This window comes from Fusarium tjaetaba (genome assembly GCF_013396195.1).
Source record: "Fusarium tjaetaba strain NRRL 66243 chromosome Unknown NRRL66243_c0000481, whole genome shotgun sequence".
In the NCBI taxonomy this organism is placed as follows: domain Eukaryota; kingdom Fungi; phylum Ascomycota; class Sordariomycetes; order Hypocreales; family Nectriaceae; genus Fusarium; species Fusarium tjaetaba.
The window spans coordinates 1-20,625 of NW_023501677.1; the positions used below are offsets into that span (position 1 = coordinate 1).

Sequence of the window (20,625 nt, forward strand, 5' to 3'; positions counted from 1 at the left end):
GTTAGCAGGGCTTGCGGTTTCTAGGCTAGTGTGATAGACAAGACAAGACAAGACTTTCTTAGTGTCGTGCATTAAAAGTTGGGACTGGGGCTGGGGCTGGGCCTGGGGGGCTCAAACACTGTCCTGTGAGAGACAGGAGAAGGGGTGAGAGTGAAGGTATCGTGGGATGGTATCTAGCATAGAGTAGGATGAGTCAGTGTTGTTTGTGATTTGTATGAAACCCACTGATCGATATCCGCGTGAGCATGTTGGTGAAGTGGTCCGTGGTGTTGTGGGTATAGGAGAAGAGAGGAGACACGAGATAGGGGAGGATAGATTCAACAACTCACCTCAACTCAACATTTCTAGTGAGAGACTAGTTAGTGACTATGCTACCGTAAGTATCGCAGTCTCATCTTCACCGTCTCCAGCTGTCTCCGTTCTCGGAAACCCCGATCTCTCTTCTGGCCCCTCTCGTCTTTCGTCTCCTCCCGTAATCTTAGTTCCCGTCACATGAAGGGGCACCCAAGATACAGTACAGTAATTAATATCCCACCCACTCATTCGGTAATCCTGATCGAGTTAGCTTCATTTTCGTGCCTGAGAGCGGGGAACTGGATTGACTGCAGCTCTCCCCCCGGGCCCCCTCCGGAATTGCGGCTCTGCTCCGTTCATCGCTTAGGATGAGCTAAACCTGACAACCCACATTCCCAACTGTCAACTCCCACTCACACGTCTTGAATTGCTACAATGCTTACGAGGATCAAAATGCAATGCAGTATATAAAAACGGAGTTGATGCCCCCATGCCCATGTCTCGGATCCGAACACGTACTGTACTGTACCTCGTTACATGGGACGTGCATTGAGTTCCTGGATACACCCACTTTTCCCTTTTTTCTTTCATCCCGCGTGATCTTTTACAATCCTAGACAGATCTAAATTAAGAGCAGGGCTAGAATCTACCGCAGAAGCTTACCTCACCCCCCATCTTTTGGTTGTTGGTGGGGGCTTTATCAGAATTGCATTGCAGAGCAGCCCAGCCCAGCCCAGCCCAGGACAAGACAAGACAAGACAAGACAAGACAGGGTGAGGCGACACCTTACGAATCTAACTAACCCATCAAGGCATTCCGAGGTTCACGATTTTTGACAACACTCCCATCTTCCTACCTAGGTAGGTAGGCAAGGCAGTTAGTCCGGCTTTGTTTCTGGCAACTCGCATCTCCCACCTTTGTTTATTTTCCTAGTTTCAGTGTGTCTTGGCTAGGGGGGGAAATAAAAAACGAGACTGGATTTGGTGGTAGATCGGTGGATTTTGGTGTAAGCCAGTCTCGTTTAATTCCCCCCCCCGAGGCTTGGTCTTTCATTGACTCGGCCTGGTGCCTGGTAGATTATACCTAGTAGTTCAGTCCCACTCCACAATGAATCTCAACTCTGTTCCTCCGTATGCTCAACAGCAATTGTGACCCTATCAGCATGATCCAAGGCATTCACTCATAACATACCTACACGATAATGGAATGAATCGTTCACCATAAATATGTATCTTGTCTATATTTGTCTCCATCTAGATTGTCCAAGGACATTCTCATGATCTACACAAGTAAAATTCTGTCTACTAGCTATTGAATTTCTGTAAGAGTTACCAACCTCAGCACTGTCTTGATGGCTTGAAACAAATTGACAGGTTAATATAAATGGCACAACAACATCACTATCACCACACAGTTTGATTATGAAAGATGCTTGATTTTAACTGTTGATGGTATTATGCAATAGATGTAGGCTTTTATGCTATACTAAAATTCAAAAGGTCAAACGCCGAGCTCCCATGCTCAAGGCTCAAGACGCGCTATTCCAAGTCAACGCCCAAAATCATGTCATTATACAAAAGTATCAAGACTTTTGTGGTCCTCTGCCCCCGCATTATTTTATTCGTCATCCTCGTCCTCATCCTCCTGAAGCCAGCCTCGGCTCATCTCGACGGCTCGCTCCCACCTCTTTCGTGCTCGGCGCACAGTCTTCTTGTCAGTCTCGGGGTAGAAGATCTTGCGGCCCTTGCGGTTGACTTCGTGCAACTCCTCTAGTTCGTCCCATACACCAGTGGCGAGACCCGCAGCAATGGCGGCGCCGAGCGCAGTAGTCTCACGCATAGCGGGGCGGTCGACAGGCACACCACTAAGGTCGGCCTGGGTCTGCATGCAGAGGTCCGAGTTGGAGAGGCCGCCATCGACGGCCAGAATGTCAAGGGCGTGGCCAGAGTCAGATGCCATAGCATCGAGAATGGCGGCTGTTTGATGGCAAGTAGCCTCAAGCGTTGCTCGCACAATGTGGCCCTTGTTAGTGTGTTGGGTGACACCGAAGAGAGTACCCTTGGCGTCATCGATCCAGTAGGGGGCAAAGAGACCACTGAAAGCTGTCACGAATGTAACGCCGCCGTTGTCAGGAACGCTTTTGGCGACAGTATCCACCTCTGAGGAAGAGTTGATGATGCCGAGGTTATTCTGGAGGAACTTGACACCAGAGCCAGCGACAGCGATGCTGCCCTCAAGGGCGTAAACAGGCTTACGACCCTTTCCGAAATCATATGCAACAGTAGCAAGGAGTCCGGTCTTGGAGATGACAGGCTCGTTGCCAACATTGTAGAGAAGGAAGCAGCCGGTACCATAGGTGTTCTTGGCCTGGCCTGGCTTGAATCCACATTGACCGACAAGTGCTGCAGACTGGTCTCCTAAGCAGCCAGCGATGGGGACACCCTTGAGAGGCCCACGGGCGAGAGATCCGTAGGCAGTGGGGTCAGAGGAAGGCACAATCTTGGGCAGGTTGAGCTTAGTACGGTCGACCTCGAAGAACTTGAGGAGCTCATCATCGTACTGAAGGGTCTTGAGGTTCATGAACATGGTGCGGCTGGCGTTGGTGGCGTCGGTGACAAAGATGGGTCCGCCCTCACGGTCTTGTCCACCGTTGAGCTTATAGATGAGCCAAGAGTCGACGGTGCCAAACGATAGACGGCCCTCATCGTAAGCCTTTCTGACTGACTCAACGTTCTTCAGGACCCAGAGCAGCTTAACACTTGAAGGGTAGGTAGACAGTGGGAGACCACAAGTCTCTTGGAGTTTCTCAGCACCAGGCTTGTTCTTGAGCTCACGGACGAGAGCAGAAGTGCGAGTATCCGGCCAGACAACGGCGTTGTAAAGGGGCTCGCCAGTAATGTTGTCCCAGAGGATAGTAGTCTCACGTTGATTTGTAATACCGATGGAGCGGATATCCTCGATATGGTGACCCTTTTCGCAGAACTTCTCTGTTGCCTTCTCGATGCATGTCTCTACAGACTCGAGGAGTGTCATGGGGTCATGCTCGTGCCACCCAGAGTTGGGATAGTGGTTTTCAAACTCAATCTGGTGGCTCACAATGGGCTCTCCATGACCGTTGAAAATGAGGAAGCGAGTTGATGTGGTGCCCTGGTCTACACTACCGACGAACCAGTGTTTTTGCTTCTCCTCTGCTGTCTCCTCGATACCTTCAGGGAGTTGCTCATGGTCTGACTCAGGCTTGACGGAGAAGAAGTCTCCAGCAAGGTCTGCAGCCTCGGCAGCCTTGAGAAGACCCTGTGGTAATTGCTCCTCAAGGAGGATATCAGCAGTTCGTGGGCGCTTAGACTTGGGTTCTTGCTCGATGAAGTCCTTGGGGTTTATATCATCGAAGTTGTCCTGCACCAAGCGAGGAGCGTCTGCTGTTGTGAATTGTTGCATCCTTGCACACGATGTGGTTGAGAGAGAGTTTATGAATCGGAGGTTTGTAATATCGTGGCAAGGGGGCCGTCCCTAGCAAGTACAGTGTTGTTTCTGCAAAGGATGTGGCGTAGTGTGTGACCGTTTATGGCTAATTGCAGGTGGAAGAAGTCGTTGCCAAGGAGGTAGATCGTTGTGATATATGTATATAGGAGGAGAACAAGAAGTGGTTGTTGATATAGGTTTAGATCGGTAGAGAAGATGCTTGATGAGCGATGGAGAAAGAAGAGTAGGAGATGGAAAGAATGGACATTGAGTTGAGGAAGCCGGCCTTGATAAATGCGTGAGGATCGAGTGGGGGAAAGACCGGAGGAGGGCTCGGGATCCCATTTTGAGTTAGACGGAAGGCACAAGATACGGGGATGGCACCGAAACGTCTTGGAGTCAAAGTTTGGTAAGGGCAGGCGCAACTGACAGGCACATGTGCAATGCTCACGCCCAGGTCCGGATAAGATCGAAAAAGCAGCTACTACCACCATAAAGTGGGCCATTGCTTGCCATACCCCATCCCCACTTTGCAGGTCATGCGTCGTGATGCGGAGCCCCACGCTGAAGGAATTACTGGGGAAATTGAATCTTTGATCATGAGGGCACACTGAGACTAATACAAAGCTTACGAAGACTTGAACCACGCTTGGAGCTATCTGAAGAACCAATTTTCATTTTCTGAATTCCAAAATAGCACGAGCTGCATCCAATTTGACCAAAGCAGTAACCCGCTAGAGTTTCTTTCACTCATTAATCACTCCCGGAAACCTTCTTCAAGGAGTGGGACCCGCAGAGTCCAGACTCTTGGAGGATGGCTAGTGGACGCCTGCTGGAGGCTCAATTCAGTGACGTTCAGTCGACTTCCCCCCTGGTTGGTGGACTTTCTGTACCCGCCCCCAATTGGTACTGCTCCCACCCCCAATGGCTTCTTTCTTAGTTATGGCTACCCAAATTCTTCAATATTGGGGGACGTTTTATCTATCTGCAGTCGGAAAAGCCAATTTCATGAGCTGGCGTTGTTCCTGACGGCACAAGGTTACCAGAGATTTAATCCTGGTTACAGATTTTGGGCCAATGTGCTGTGCAGAAAAGGCTGCAGTCTTTCCTAAAATGGATAAGCGACAGGCCCGGGATTGCTCTAAGCAGTCGAGACACATTTGGGTTCTCAAAAAATGCATGCAAGATGTCATGAGCAACTGCATTGTCTTCACTGCCCTTTCCCTTCGATTTTTACTGGCCTTTCAAAGGGTTCCGCAATTTCCATTGTTGCTTCTTCTCCTTCCTCCTTCTTCGCTCCTTCCTCCGTGGGATTAAACCGGTTTTGAAAACAGTGGCGTTACACGTCACAGATGAGGCAAGTGCGTGCTCTGAGCCGCACGGGAAGTGGCTGATCATGATCGAAACTTCGTCGATGCACGTCTTTGAAGATCGCAAGTGCATCGAGATTCCGGAAATTTCAGCGGCTCTGGACCCTTGATTCTGCGTGGGAATAAACGTCACTTATTCACGTCACTTTAGAGCCGTTGACCTCTGAGAGCATCCACATTTCAGCAAATCCACTCCTGGACATGGCTATGACACAACGCTATGGCTCATGAACCCAATGACGTTACACGCTTTTCTTCAAAGGCGGGACTGACTCCAGTCAATATGCAACCAAACGACAATCGTCAACTATCAATGTGAGTTAAAGACGATCGTCCCGGCTTTATGATTTCATTCCTAGTTCTTACATATGTCGATCAGGCCCAATCCTCCGGACCAGTCATTGAAACGTCACATATCGCAGACCCAGGGCTCTAACGTGGGTAACATCAAACGTCAACGCATTTCCATCGACAAATCACCTCAGCAGCTCACCTACAGTGACGTTCCTCAAGCTCCAGGGTCTAGTTTTACCCTTACCGATAATCCTCAATCGACCAACGCCGACACAATCGCGTCTTCATACACCTCGTTGGACCCCTCTCCGCGAGAACCCCAAGACCCTTATGACGACCCTTATGATGATCCAGAGTTCGATCAAATCTTTGAGAGCCTCACTGGACCCAATTCTACCGACAAGTCAGGAACGTCACCGCTTTTAGTCGATAGTGATGAATTTGCTCTGAAACAGTCGGACCAGGATGCATTGGCGAAGTTTCTGGAGGAAGAAACCTAGGAGGAGCCTCAACAACCGCCATCGAGCGTTCTGCGTACATGGAGCGGTAACTCGAGATCAGCGGACGAGTATGACCCGCTATTGCAATACTCTTCACCGCGTCCGATAGCCGATATACCAGAGGGCAACGTCGGATATACACCTTTGGATGAAGGTATAGACTGGAGCAATGTCCAGGAACACACCCGCAATGAGACAAAACCTGGATCGACAGTCGGTTTCACAACTATGAACGGGAGCAAAGCCCCCGAACATGAATCACCGATTGCTAGACGCAAAACATTGATCTTTTCGCAATCTCGATCATCAGCACCCACAAATAGCCAGAGCTCAGTCATATTGACAGGAAATGTTTTGCTGAAACCCTTCAAAACGTTCTTCGATCTTCAAGAGCTTGTAGATGCGAAAACTCAAATGTTCCGAAATCAGCCTGAGATTACCTTTGAACTCTTCACTAGGGTCATCTATTCAAGCCGCGAGAACTTCTACAAGAAACAGTATTTTCGATTCCAAAGCCTACTCAAAAATAGCCCGCCTTGTATAAACGGGGCACTTCTGGCTTAGGAGGTCGGGAGTCCACTTGATTGCGCGGCTCAGGAGCTGCTGAAAGCCAAAGCATCACGTATGAAGTGCTTTTGTCGGTGTAAGTTGCGATCGGACCCAAGGTCAGAGATCGGTTGGGGCTTATCAGTACTGGAGATCCGTCCCACAACCTGGAAAGAGATCCAGGGGGCTATGGATGTACTTGGGAGACATGACCTGGACGAACCAGGGAGTTAAGATGGGAATTAGAGTGGGATATGACGGAGATAGTTTTCGATTTTGTGGGATGTGGACAAAAACGTCACGTCCCGTTGCTATAAAACTGATGATTTACCATGAAACCCAATTTCATTGTTCTAAACTCTATCTATTCGTATATGTAAGCTCACCCAGCGGTCCTCTATTAAGGAGTACAGAAAACCAAAAACATGTAATATACCCTGGAGCAGCCAAGAATTCTCTATTGGCCTTTAGACTTGCAGAAGCCAGAGAATGGTCTTCCGAGAACCAAGTTTATACTTGTTTAGTCTTCAGGCCAGCTGACGATGGGCGATGCGTTATGAAAGGAAACTCCTTCATGCGCTATGCCAACCCCTTTAGACGTCTAGTTTGGCATGATGAGATTCAGGTAAGGAGCCATTTGTTTCTGCGCAACAGATTTGACCTGTCTAAGCTCTGTCAGAGTAGGAGGCTTTGTGTTTCCTTGGCGTCGCTGCCAGCTCTCTTCAGTCTCGAGGAGTGCAGCATCATCATCTTTGCCGGTAGGGTCGACAAACTGATATGACCGATATTCACAGTTTGACCAACCGGTTGCTATAAGCGATAGTCAGAGAGCGAGTAAGGGATTGTTTTTCAGGGGCTACTGGTACTCACCTCTTCCTTCAGGTACACCGTACCAGTCATCTGTCAAGAAATGCAAGAATCCTCCGTGGGAGACGACAACAATGTGCTCGTCGCCACTAACACGATCTCTCAACAGTTTTCTGGCCTTGAGGCCACGCGCCGTCAGCTTCTCTAGCGTAGGCTCATACTCACTGTCAGGGCCGTTATCAGTCCACGACTCCTCTACGTTGGAGTAGTCGGCGATTCCCTCGAACTCAGACTGGACCTTGGCTACAGGCGAACCAATATCGCAGGGATTGGCGGAGACTTCCTGAAACACTGGAAACGTGACGATGGGCTTAAGCTCATCGGTTCCAAAGGCGTGGAGGCAGGTATACACGGTACGGCGCATAGGTGAGGCAAAAAGCTTTGTAAGCTTGTCATGGTGAGGGAACTCCTTGCGGAGTGCAGCGCATTGCTCCTCGCCAAGGGGAGTCAAATCTGGGTCTTGCATTTGCTCATTCTCGATCGAGAGATTGTGGAAGCCTTGAGCGTGGCGAACGAGGTGGATAGTTGGCGCCATTATGATGCTGATGTGAAGATTGAGTGAGATTTGAGTGAGTGATATATGATCACTTGGGTGCGATAAGTGATAAAGATGATGTCTAAGAGCGAACTAAAGGAGAAGATGGTTCTATTTAAAAGCTAGAGCAATGATTTGTACGAAAACAAGACATAAAACATGTTTGTAAGAAGCTAGGTATGACTCCATGATCTCTGGGTCCGGCTTCGCCAGCGGAGTCCACCATTCAAGGTTGAGCGCCGATTGGTCTCCGACCGCCACGGAATCGCCTCGATTACCTGATTTGTATACTCCGACTCGGCTTGTTGACTACAATAGCAGATGATTCCAGAAAACCTTTGATTCATCAAGAAGGAGAGTTAGAAGACGACTGCATGGACACAATCGGTTGAGTCACGTCTACACAAACAACGAAGCCATCTTAACGGCTCCATTCTCCCTCTCACAGATTCCATTTCACGAGGCTATGTGCATGTTCCCCAAAGCAGGTATAAGGTATCACAGTTTCAGCATCTTAGCTACCGGCACATATGACTACGCCCGTTCACGCGCCCAAGAGTACATCCATTCTGATCTTCTAAAACTGATAACCCGGTAAACGCCACTGTTTGACTAATCATAGTAGTCAGACACCAGATATAACACATAGGCAAGATTAATGATGGTCGTCCATCTCCAAATCTAAAACTCAATGAGAGCCTCCTCCTTAACGGGCTGCTTGGCGGGCTCCTGTTGTGGTACTGAAGGGAATGAATCTTGCGTGTAACCGCTGTATGCCCAGTTCTGCGGTGCGACAGGTGGTTGTTGGTGTGACTGGGGCATAGATGGCTGCCAGTACGCTTGCTGCTGTGGGGGAGGTGCTTGCTGGGTTGGTTGGGGCGGTTGAGGCTGAGATGGTTGAGGCGGTTGGGCATGTTGCATATGAGGGGACTGTACAGGCTGGCCTGGTTGCGCAACCTGGGCGGGCGCTTGGCCAGGAGTTGGCTGTGAGGGAGCAGATACTGATCCCCCAGGATATTGGGAAGGTTGCTGCAAGTTAGGGTATGGTGACTGGTTAACATCAGGTGCAGATCCTGGTGCAGATGGTCCTAGAGGGGTCTGCTGAGGCTGCTGAGGTGTAAAGTAGTATGAAGCATTGGGGTCACTAGCAGTTGGAGCCTGTGGCTGTTGTGGGTTTTGTGTTTGCAGGTTGTGATCGTTAGGTTGTTGCGGCTGCTGGTACGGATCTTGAGGTGCTGAGGGCGCTCTGTTTTGCCAACTATCAGCCCGTTGCACCTGATGAGGGGGAGGGTATTGGCCGGGCTGTGCTTCTGGCGCGGATCCGTAAGAAGGATATTGAGGCTGAGGTGTTGCATGCGGTGGTGGCTGTTGGTAGTGCTGGTGTTGAGGCGCCTGGTAACTGGCCCGTTGTTGACCTGTATAAAAGCTCTCTGCACCAGCAGGGTTGCTGGTCATCTGGGAAGGAATGGAAGGATATGGCCCAGCAGCCTGGCGTGGCGGCGGCAAGTTATATCCCCCGAGGTTCTGTTGGCTGTAGGCCTTAGAAAGTCGATCCTCTAGCATACGATCATAATATCGAACAACTGTAGAGAGTTTCGCATGAAGATCAAGAAGTGTATCTGAGACTGGATTAGCATCTCAATTCCTTCAGCAGACAAGGGATACTCACCATGCTTGCTCATAGTTTCTCCGTAAGTTCTTGCCAGCTTGGGACGTAATGTACCGATGCTATCATAGAGCTCCTGGATCTGTGGCTCTCGTAAAATGGTTCCTGGCGGCTGAGTCTGAAGCCGGTCCACCAGTGTTGAGAACAGGTTGATGTTCTCTGCCTCCACAGGTGTCAATTCATAATCGTTCTTGGGGAGAACAAAGTTGGTGGTGGCAGAAGTGTCCATAGAGCTGGACGTCTGTTCCTTGAGAGCCGCAGCGTGCCTCTTCTTCTGCTCTTCCATATCAGCCAGAGAGGCAGCGATGGCGGCCTTGAGATCAGCATCGTCCTCCTCTGCTTGTTTGGCCGCCGAAGCGTCACCGTTGGTTGCATAAGAAGTCTGAGCAGGTCCAGCATAGCCGTGAGAATGGGTCTTAACCTCCTCCAGGCTCATTGCCAACGCCTTTTTTAGATCTTCGTCAAATCCATCGTCAACTCGAGCATTCCGAGGCTGCATGGCTGATGTGCTTCGTGTCTTATGGGGGTATGTCGGCGATCGATCGAGCGATGGGTTGGGAATCTTATGTCCCTTGTTGGTAAGTTTCGCATAGCAGCCATCATCGACTCGTACGGGCGTCATGATTCCCAGGTGCGGGAGAGCGACAACCTTGGCCGAACACTGCTGATCAAAGCAGTTGCCGCAGTTTCGGCAATGGTGCTTTCGGTTTGTAAAGGTGAATGGTGTTCGACATCTCATGCATACGTCGGAGTCGGTCCATTCCGGAGGCTGATGATATCGTCAGTTTTCTCCACGGTGTGACTATGACAAGAGTGATACTCACAGCGCTACTGTCAATCATGCTGCTGGCCACGGATATCTTGGGAGGGAACTGGTATCCATCGCGTTGTAGGGTCCGATAGACCTCGCCGATGTATGAAAGCTCGTAACGACCTTCAGTGGCACCCGCCCAAGATTGTATAAGCTCAAGAATTTTCGATTTCACGTCAGCGTTGACAGCACCGCCTCCGACAGCCTGAAGAAGCGAAACAAGGTTATCCATAAACTCTCGCGATGCGACTTCAGCAAGGAAATGGGAACCGCCATTTTTAACACAAGTATCGGTAAGCTGAAGGGAGTCAGCTTTGGTAATTGTTATCAGATCGATATGATTCATACGTTTAAAGCGCTCAGCTGTGTATTGGGGTTTTTGTTGCCGATGCGCTTCTTGAGAGAGCGCATTGCCTCTTTCGGCGCGACCGTCTTGGATCTGATGACATCGGAGATTTCGAGGTTAAGGGCAATATCTTCTCTGGAACCATTGTTAGCCGAGTTCACCAGGGCATAGGCTGTCTGGCGACATACAGGCTACTGCTTGTGGCCTTCTCGATCTGCTCGTCCAGGGCCGTATTGGCGGAGGACGACCACCAACTCATCATCTTGGCTTTTGGTTACAGCGATCAGCAAAGAGGAGGGGTATTGCGCTCAGTTGACCAAGTGAATCTGAACAAGAGGTATCAGTATCGAGGTGTCTGAGGTACAGACGCACAAGGTCACGATGCTCGATGAAGCAGTTGCTGCTGTTGATGTTGATGTTAATGTCTGATGGAGGTTCAGTGTGTGCCTGCGAAGCTCCCATGCTCTAGGCTAGGCGCTCGTTAACCCCAGCCTCTGTCTGGGCACGGCGATTGAGGATCTGACGCAGAAAGGTGCCTCATTTAGTAAGGTTATGAGAGCTGTGATTGGCTGAGATGAGTATTGATTCCACAGCAGTGCACTTCGAGGCAGCCTAAAACCCCGCTGTAGAACGCCTGGCTTGTCGTCAGCGCTGGCACGCGGTCACGCTAAGCTCTTGTTCTGTGGGAGAATGACGACGTATTCTGTGGCGTACGTGGCTCAGGTGCATGAGTGACCTCGAACAGAGAGGTAAGGTCCCTGAGCTTCGGTACGAAAGAGCGGTCAGAAGTACTTACTTCTTGCAGCTGATCAGGTGGCCTACCAAGTACCTCAGACGCTCTCATGGGTACCTACCTTATTCCCCGCGACTACTAACACCTCACCTCATGGCACTCAAGTCACCCATGAACAACCATCCATCCTTTATACCAAGTTCATTCTCCTGACAATACGACCCCTCTCGTTCGGCGTCCCATGGTTCTTGTTCGGGAGGAGCCTTTGTTTGTCATGTTTACTCGCGCGATCCTTTAAGATGCTGCATATTGATGCCATCTCTACTCGGTCGAGGTCCTGTTGACCCTTATATTTCAATACTCCGCCACTCTACGGCTCTGTCGTTGTTGTCACAGATAATTCATTGCAACCTTTCGCCGACAAAACCTAATTTCGCAACTTAAACACTATAATTCACCTTCGATTCTCAAAATCGAATCTACCGACCGAGACCTTTCCGTATAACGACTTCAGAACACCGAGCAAGGCATCATGGCCTCTCTAGGGCATTCGCGCGCAAGCAGCGTGGCCACCGCAGGCTCACGCTCCTTGGGCAGCCCCGGCGCATTCAACCATGGTCCGATACCAGGCGGCAATCGAGGAGGCGAATCTCCTTCAAAGGCTCTGATTCCTCATATTGACGATGTTCTCACTCCGCGGAACCTCGACCGGAACGTGTCTGCTCGGAAACTACTAGAATCGGCCGAGGCATCATTTAAGCAAGCCGAGATCGCTCGAGAGTTTCGCAGGCCGGCCATCGCTCTGAATGAATATATACGGGCGTCCATAATCGCTGTACAACTCATCACCAACCATTCCGAATATCATGATCTTAAAACGAGTCACGGCGATTTTGTAAAAGCTCATACCAACTTACTCGCCAAGATCAGCCAGCAGGACCATGTGTATGCCAAGGTCAAGGCCGAGATTATTGCGGATAACAAACGATCTGGTGTGCAACCACGGACTGTTCGACCGAACTCGTCACAAGGAGGAAGCCGGCCACATACACCATCAAAAGCGACCGTCGAAGGGCCCACATCACCCTCAAAGCATCGATTTGATGGGCATGACATGAATGGTTCTCCTGCTCGAGCTAAACCAGCAATTCAACCGAAACCCCAGTCTCTCCATGGGAACGCTATCAAGCCCGGTGCTCAAAGAGCATCCATAAATGGCGTTCAAGATCTCGCTGCCAGGTTTGCCAACCTGAGAGGCCCTCAACCTTCACCAGGTCAAGATCCACGCATCAAGACACACCAGATAACGCTCCCGAAGCCGATGGGTCCTCGAGAGATGCCTTCACCTCGGCCGCCCAAAGTTGGTATTGACACGAGTGTGCCGACTCTCCCCAAGATGCCAGATGCTATCTACAGCCCTGCTCGTGGGAGCATCTCAGGAGAAGTAACAAGACCGCCTGCAAGTACACCTCGTAGCATGTACCGCACAGCGTCCGCCGTTTCGATACCTGGAACTCCCACGGGCTCATCACAGTCACAAACAGACTATTTCGTTCCTACGCAAAGTTATTCGAACAACTCTATTCCTCCGGTCCCCCCGAGCAATCTCAATGGCTCTGTAAGGATTCCAGAAGGCGATGCCATTTCTCCAGAGGAACTATACCAAGCTATGAAAGCTAAGGGGGGTATTTTGATAATAGACATTCGCATGAGGGATGACTTTAACGAAGGCCATATCATGTCGTCGTCAACAATCTGTATTGAGCCTAGCATCCTGCTCAGGGATAACCTCTCTGCAGATGAGATCTCTGAGAGCCTGATTCTCTCCCCTAACCAGGAACAATCGCTTTTCGAACAACGGCATACCTACGATTTAGTGGTCTTCTATGATCAAGACTCTGAAGAAATTCCCGAACACCCACGGAATTCTGATGACTTGGTAATTATATCACTCCATCGAGCTTTAGTTCACTTGAATTTCATGAAGGAGCTCAAAAACACGCCCAAGATTCTCAAGGGAGGTCTTGATGCTTGGGTTGACCTGATGGGGCCCGCATCTCTGGGCTCGACAACTTCAACAACGAATAGAACAGTGCACTTGGGGCGCAATCGAAGCAGGTTATCAGCTATCGAGCGACGGAGGTCAAAATATATCGCCAAGCCTCTCAAGCCTGACGAAGTCAAGGTGTGGCAAGAGACGCTCAAAAACGACGACGATATGCAGACAGCGTCATCGCCCAACTTCACGCGTACTACAGAAGACTTCCTTCGAAGATTCCCGCCAGTGTCTTTGGAACAAGAGTCTATGATTTCTCCGGAAGAGAAGCCCCGGAATCGTCCCGTTTATGGGCTATCTCACAAGGTCGACCTCTACACGGACTTGCCCTCACCACCCACAAGACCAGCTCCCGCTTTGCCGCGACGAAGCTACAGCGGCCTTACCGAAGGGAGGGACGAGAACGAGCTTTATGGCAACAATAATGCAGTCGTGCCAGCTCGTCCTTCAAGAGCACCAACTATGAAGGCCGTGGAGCAGCAATCCACAGGCGATTCGGCCAAGTTCTACACTGGGCTCAACAATCCTAACAACTGGTGCTATGCCAACAGCACGCTGCAGAGCTTGCTCGCCTCGCCTGAGTTTGGAAGAGAACTGGCGAACTCGGAATGGGTCAGCAAGTACAAGGCGCCAATGAAAGACGATGAGAAGATTGAGCAGCCACAGCTCATGATTCGTATTATCTCAAACCTGTTCCACTGGATGAGTTCAGGCAAATTTCAGGTCATGATGGCCCAGACGCTCATGGTAAGCTAATCACACACTCACAGACAAGAAGAACCGAGCTAACAGAATTATAGAATTACTCGCATCACGTTTGTACCCAAAGCCGAAGCATCGAGCAGTTTGGCGGGAGTCAGCAGCAAGATGCCCAGGAGTTCATGTCTTTTGTGCTCACTCACCTGCACGATGAGACTAACACACGCCGAGATCGAAAGGGCACTGCTGCCCAGCCAGATACTAAGCACCAGTCTCTTGTGAAGGCTGCTGTCCAGTACTGGCAGAATCATCTCGAATATAATCGTTCTATTGTCGACCGCTACTGGCGCGGTCTCGAACTATCAACTGTCGAGTGCTTCGAATGCCGCACCCGTACTTATCAGTTCAATCCTATTGATGTTGTCCCCGTCACAGTGGGAATGGGGCGTGGCATGACTCTTGAGCAGGTCCTCGACCAGTATACATCAGGCAACATCATCAACGACTTCCATTGCGATCACTGCCGCCATCCTACTCGGGCCCAGCAGAGTCTCTCCTTTGCCCGCTTTCCATCCTTGCTCTGCGTCGTCTTCCGGCGCTTCCACTACCAACATGATTCCTCAGATTTACGCAAATCAACGGCACCCATCACGTGGGACTTCAACGATACCGACTTCACACGCTACTTCCTCCCTCCTGGCTCTCGCGAGTCTTCATCTGGATTCGATCCCATGGACCCTTCATTCACAGGACCATTCCGCTACGAGGCTTATGCTGTTATTGTTCATACAGGCAGTCGTACTGATAACGGACATTACTTGGCGTATGTGCGGGACTCTACGTCTCATGACCCTTACGCTTGGTTCTGCTGCAACGATTCGCGCGTGACAAAGGTTCGCATTGGCAGCGGAGACCGCGATGATGTCCAGGAGGAGGTGTTCAAGTCTGGCCGCGACCGCGTACCATATCTGGTCTTCTTCCGTCGCAAGGGCATGCGATAAGGCTATCATCGTATCACTTGCTTACACCCAGCAATCCTGGCCGGGTTCGGGAGTTGGACATATCCTCATGGCTCCTCGTTCCTTTCTTTATAGAAGAAATCTGGAACATTTAGGAATCATGGACATGGACGAATTCGTATTACCTGTCTTCCACCTACACTCCTATATACGTCCGACTCTCGCGAATTGGTACGAATGTTTCATTTCCTGGAGGTCCCGTCTACTTTTTTCCAGCGCAGCTTTGTTTGATCTATACCAATACTACGCTACTAGTCTAAATTGGTTGTTGTTCCAGTTCCCCATCATTTCTATACAAATATATATCTCGCTAACTGGCTATCATGGCATTGTACGGAGTAGGTAGCGTGCTCTTTTTTGGTAAATATGCCTGACCTAGAGTCATGACTCGAAGGAGGGGTACCTGTTTTCTAGCAAATGCTTATTACATCCATATTATACCAATTGATTACTGATCTCTAATCCATGTGCTTGAATGACCGTGGTAACTGCATTTTGATGTGCCATATATTAGAACCAGAATAGAACTAGCTGGTTCCGTTTCTCTGACACCAACTGTTGACTGTACCTTTTGGCCGAGTCCTGGTATTAATAGCTACCGACGTAAGCTAGACAAGGCGAAACGTTGCAATATTCTACATATTGATCACCTCCGAAGGTCGCCGCCAGCCAATGGTTCTCTCACGCCAAGTTCGATTTACAGAATCACATGTCAGCTCACATCAGATCATCCCCGAAGAAAAAGGATAGGGTCTAGTGAGCGAGCAACCATAAAATGGCCCGAAGCCGAGTTCCATTGTCGTTCAAAAATTCCCTTCAAGATATCATGAAGCCAACGCCGCGAAAGTATTACAGACACTGAAAGCAAACCCGCATCAAGAGTCGATACACCCGTCTTTCCATCTTCTCTCTTGATATCCACTTTCGACTTTCAAACCAGATGTTCGACCATTAAATCTTCTCACCTATTCAATCGTTAATTAAGAGCCGGTGCTCTTGAGGGTGGCAGCGATGTCCTTCTTGAAGTGTTCGGTGATCTTGCGTCGGTTCAGCTTCTGAGTAGCGGTGAGAAGTCCCTGGGAGCAAACACATTAGTAAAGCTTCTAGCCAGCCCGCGATTGGGATTGTCCTTACATTATCCGATGTCCACTCTTCGTCAGTGATCAAAACACCGCTGACAATTTCAATACTACTTAAACCAGCACGTTTTGCAGCGCCTTGGAGATCCTTGAGAACAAAGCTGACCATCTTGGGGTTGGTGTGGACAGTGTGGAGGTTGTGCTCCTCAACACCCAGCTCCTTGGCCTTCTCGTGCAAGACTTTCTCGTTCGGCATGATTACGGCAATAGGGCGTGAGTGCTCGGGATCGGCGTGGACCATAACATTGGCCACAGACTGGACACCACGGTACACAGACTCGAGTTTCTCAAGGGCGATGTATTCACCGCCCTGCATCTTAACGAGATTCTTGACGCGGTCAAAGACGCGAAGGTGGCCCTGAGCATTGAATTCTCCGATATCGCCAGTCTTGAACCAGCCGTCAGGGGTCAGGGCCTTTTCTGTCTCCTCGGGGTTGTTCCAGTATTTGGTCATAACTGGCAAACCCTTGATCCAGATCTCGCCTTGTGGAACCTTGGCTTCAGTTGAGTAGCCCAGCTCGGGAAGTGCAACAAGCTTGACTTCACAGGCGCAAGGGGTAGGGCCGATGGCATCGGGGGAGAACTCAAGTGGGCAGCCCAGAGAGCCATTGGCGCAGGTCTCAGTGAGGCCGTAACCAGCCAACATGGGAGCAACAACCAGCGAAATGAAGTTCTTTGTACCATCGGAAATACCACTGGCGCCATTCATAGTGAAGCGCATACGACCACCCGTCAGCTCACGGACTTTGCCAAACACGATGCTATCAAACAAGCTCGCCAGAGGCAGTTTGTTCTTAGAGGCGAACGCCTTCCAGTTGTATGCGCCCCAGAATAGGTTCTTAAGGAGAGGACTAGCAGCCTCGAGCTTGGCTGTAATACCCTTCCTCACAGTCTCCCAGATTTGGGGGACGCCAACCATGACAGTGGGCTTGAACTCGCGCATATCACCAGCGCAGTCCTTCATTGATGCATCAGAAAGCGTTCGCGGGTTTCCGTATCCAAGAGTTCCTCCAATGTACATAACGAGGTTTTCGAGTGCCATTTCGAAAATATGAGCGAGAGGTAAGTAGGCAAGGATACATTCCTTATCACTAACGCATTCTTCGACACAGGTGTACAAACTGGTGACTAAAAAGGAATGAGTTAGTAAGAGGGGCGCAATGTGGTACAAATCAGCTCACCTCCAGCAATAAGAGCTTCGTGGGTGATGCAGGCACCCTTGGGCAGACCAGTGGAACCAGAAGTGTACATGATACAGTAAAGGTCGGATGGCTTGGCCGGGTTCGGCTCAACGGGGTTATCTTGACCGAGCTGACGAAGTTCCTCAAGAGTGATGATCTTCAGATCGGGATGATCGGCCCTAAAGGCCTCGAGCTCACCACCCTTGGCGAAGATCGTTCGGTCGTTGACGATGACGGTTTTGACGGAGGACTTCTTGATAGGATCTGAAGCTGTCTTGAGGAGTTGCGAATCGACATACATGGCGCTACATTCGGTTTGAACGAGAGAGTGCTCGACACCACTGGGACCAAGTGTATCGTAGGCGGTGACAATCGAGATGGACTGTGAGGCAGCTGCGTGGGAAGTGGAGATCCAACCGATGCTTCACGCCGTGGAGTCAGAAACCAGTGCTTGGATACAGGGCTAGTCAATGCTGTACATACCTGGTGGTACCGAAAATGTGAAGCTTGTCGTCACTGGTCAAGCCCAGCTTCCGTAGACCGGAGCCGATCTGCAGAACGCGCTCGAGATACTGTTGGTAGGTCAAGTAATCGAAGCCAGTCAACTCGAAGTAGGACCACTCCTTCTCAACTTCCTGGATCTCGCCATCGACGTTCTTCTTGACCTTCTTCTTCTCAGTGTGCATGTTGATGAGCTTACGGGCACCGACAGCATGATGGTTGGGGTAGAGTCGAGCGCTGCGCTCAACGACCTGGAAGACGGTCCTGGCATCGGGAGCAGGATAGGTGACGAGGCCGTCCTTGGCCTTGGGGTGACGTCGAGGGATGGTTTCGCCGGGGACCTTCTCGTAGCCAGGAGCCTCGATGGTGAAAGGAGGCTTGTGCACCTGGTGCAGCGGCATAATGCCCGTTGTCCAGTCAGTCATCTTGAATGCGCGGTAGCTACGGAGCAGACGAGGAAGCTGATGAAGGTTGAGGTGTAGGTGATGGCTTAGGTGATGGTCAAGGTGAAGGAGGACAACTTCACAGAAGGGCCTGTGATGACGACAGTGGGGGTTGAGAGTGAGGGTATCGTTGAGAGTGAGGAGAAAAAGGGAAAGAAGGATGAAGGGGGAGACTGGTGGAATTAATGTGAGGAAGGGACGGGAAGCGAAGCCACGGACGGAGACGACGTAGGAGAGAGCAGCGCGGGCGTGGAGAAGGAGATACTGCATCTGGTTGGCACACACTAACTTTTGGCTGCCTTAATATTAACCTAAGCAATTGGAGCAACAGAGCACAGCACAACACAACGGGAGAGCTAGTTAGAGTGAGCAAGCAATGGAACCTCCAAGAGGCGCTTGCTGCAGGAGAGACACGGCACAGCAGGGAGGTACACTGAATGGTACAGTACCATCCAAAGCCCGGGCCAGGTCGAGGTGGAGATCTTACAGGGTTTCAGCAGCTCAAAGTACCTCCAAGTATCCCAAGCTCGGTTGATTCAATGTCCATCTGACGCGCCCGGTATATCTTAGCATTTATGTACTCAAGCACAGGCTCACTCTCTTCTAAGGTATCCTTTACCTTAGCTTATCATACCAAGCTTCCCTTTATGTCCCGCAGACTGCAAACAATAGGAGCTAATGCTGGAATACGACAAAGATTTTTTGCAGCGGGACTGGGTAGACTGGATACCTCCCATACCTTACCCTTGAGGTAAAGTCTCTCCGGACAGGGAATCTTAAACAGGACCGAGGAGGGACCTGAAGATTACCTTGTTCAAAATGGAGATCAAAGGCTGAGCCCTTGACAGACATCAATGATGAAAGTAAGTGGTGGTTCGCGTAAATATAATAGGCCTTGGCGGGATCTGATTCCTACGCCACTGAGAAAAAGACTTTCAAAGTCTCTTGGGATTTAAAAGGATGGTGCCACTGATAGAGGGACAAGTAGCACATAATCTCTCCATATAGACTTTCCACATTGAATCCAGTTCACATGAGAAAAGGTTGTGGATACCTGATGCTGTCAAGATTTAGACGTGCCGAGATATTCGTAAAAGAGCAATTTCGGAAAATATAGGTAGGTAAGCAAGTACAAAAAGATACAGATGGGGTCAAGAGCAGTATACCCCTTCAGGCTTAGCATGAATAGCTTCAGGGAAGCTCCAAGGCGCTAGGTCTGCTGGGGAAACAGAGGGCGGGACGTCTTGATTGCGTCACAAATGGAGCCTTAGAAATTGTGCTGGTAGCCAGGTTTGCGACACGAAACGGCCATAGATAGAGAAGAAATTCAAGACAGCCTAGACAGCGCAGTGAATGAACGAATGGCAAAAAATGGTCGTCATCACCATCAGAGCTCTCGGCTTCTTCGGCGCAACCATTGGCCCAGCGTCATCAATGCTACAGGTGGCAGATCCTGAAGCCAGCGCTCAGTGCTCCCCAGATCCTTGTTTGAATCACCGGATCTCGAAAGTCTGTCGCTGGCTTGGCCGTTACGTTGAGGCTGCCCCATTCTCAGTCTAACTACCGACCATCCCTCACTCAACCATCTCTAGCTAGGTAACTGCCAGTAACTAACTGATCCTCTCGCCCGTACCATCCGGCCAACACTCATTGTCAGCAGCTGTAAGCACTTTGTTATTGTTGTACCGACCACCGACGTACAAAGTATAATATCATCACACCTTTCCATAACCGAAGGAGAAGGGGAAGAACAAACAGAGTCCAATAAGGCCGTGCCGCGAACGCGCTGCAAAGCCAAGATTGACCTCCAACAACCAACACAACCCATCGCATGGATAGCGGACATGTACTTCTACAGTACTGCTAGGATCAGCGACAGGATGCTGTGCCTTGCACTGCTTTTAGCACTATAAACGCCACACTTAAATCATTTTCGCCCTATGGAGAACTGAAGATGGCATGTCTCCAGCTCAAAGACCTTCTGACCCAGGGGGCATAGACACCCATGCAACCCCAAAAAGTCAATATGTTCCAAAATAAGGGAAAGCTGTCATGTTTTCGAACCATTTTCCCCAACACTCTGGGCACTTACACAGCGGCTTGCCTCACCGGGAGGCACCAGACTCTATCAGGGAGCTTGTTGAGTTGCAGGCAACACACGTG

The 20,625-nt window shown here is 50.2% G+C and overlaps 6 protein-coding genes across 6 annotated transcripts; 2 read left to right on the plus strand and 4 right to left on the minus strand.

Annotated features, from left to right (window-relative positions):
• Positions 1–1,911: 1,911 nt before the first annotated feature.
• FTJAE_13806 (glycerol kinase) lies at positions 1,912–3,732 on the minus strand (the record flags this gene model as incomplete). Its single annotated transcript, XM_037346984.1, has 1 exon — positions 1,912–3,732. The coding sequence occupies one exon, from the start codon at positions 3,730–3,732 to the stop codon at positions 1,912–1,914; it is 1,821 nt and encodes a 606-aa protein (XP_037199162.1).
• Positions 3,733–5,409: 1,677 nt separating this feature from the next.
• FTJAE_13807 (uncharacterized protein) lies at positions 5,410–5,920 on the plus strand (the record flags this gene model as incomplete). The annotated part of the gene is made up of 2 exons (XM_037346985.1): positions 5,410–5,441; positions 5,506–5,920. 2 exons carry the CDS (start codon positions 5,410–5,412, stop codon positions 5,918–5,920), a joined length of 447 nt encoding a protein of 148 aa, XP_037199163.1.
• A 1,147-nt stretch (positions 5,921–7,067) lies between these two features.
• FTJAE_13808 (phosphoglycerate mutase family) lies at positions 7,068–7,868 on the minus strand (the record flags this gene model as incomplete). The annotated part of the gene is made up of 2 exons (XM_037346986.1): positions 7,068–7,276; positions 7,337–7,868. The coding sequence occupies 2 exons, from the start codon at positions 7,866–7,868 to the stop codon at positions 7,068–7,070; spliced, it is 741 nt and encodes a 246-aa protein (XP_037199164.1).
• Positions 7,869–8,549: 681 nt separating this feature from the next.
• Positions 8,550–10,953, minus strand: FTJAE_13809 (vacuolar sorting-associated 27; the record flags this gene model as incomplete). Its single annotated transcript, XM_037346987.1, has 5 exons — positions 8,550–9,487; positions 9,538–10,303; positions 10,359–10,643; positions 10,694–10,826; positions 10,880–10,953. The coding sequence occupies 5 exons, from the start codon at positions 10,951–10,953 to the stop codon at positions 8,550–8,552; spliced, it is 2,196 nt and encodes a 731-aa protein (XP_037199165.1).
• A 1,003-nt stretch (positions 10,954–11,956) lies between these two features.
• FTJAE_13810 (ubiquitin carboxyl-terminal hydrolase) lies at positions 11,957–15,180 on the plus strand (the record flags this gene model as incomplete). The annotated part of the gene is made up of 2 exons (XM_037346989.1): positions 11,957–14,227; positions 14,281–15,180. The coding sequence occupies 2 exons, from the start codon at positions 11,957–11,959 to the stop codon at positions 15,178–15,180; spliced, it is 3,171 nt and encodes a 1,056-aa protein (XP_037199166.1).
• A 998-nt stretch (positions 15,181–16,178) lies between these two features.
• FTJAE_13811 (long-chain acyl synthetase) lies at positions 16,179–18,732 on the minus strand (the record flags this gene model as incomplete). Its single annotated transcript, XM_037346990.1, has 4 exons — positions 16,179–16,274; positions 16,333–17,465; positions 17,519–17,940; positions 18,002–18,732. 4 exons carry the CDS (start codon positions 18,730–18,732, stop codon positions 16,179–16,181), a joined length of 2,382 nt encoding a protein of 793 aa, XP_037199167.1.
• Positions 18,733–20,625: the final 1,893 nt, after the last annotated feature.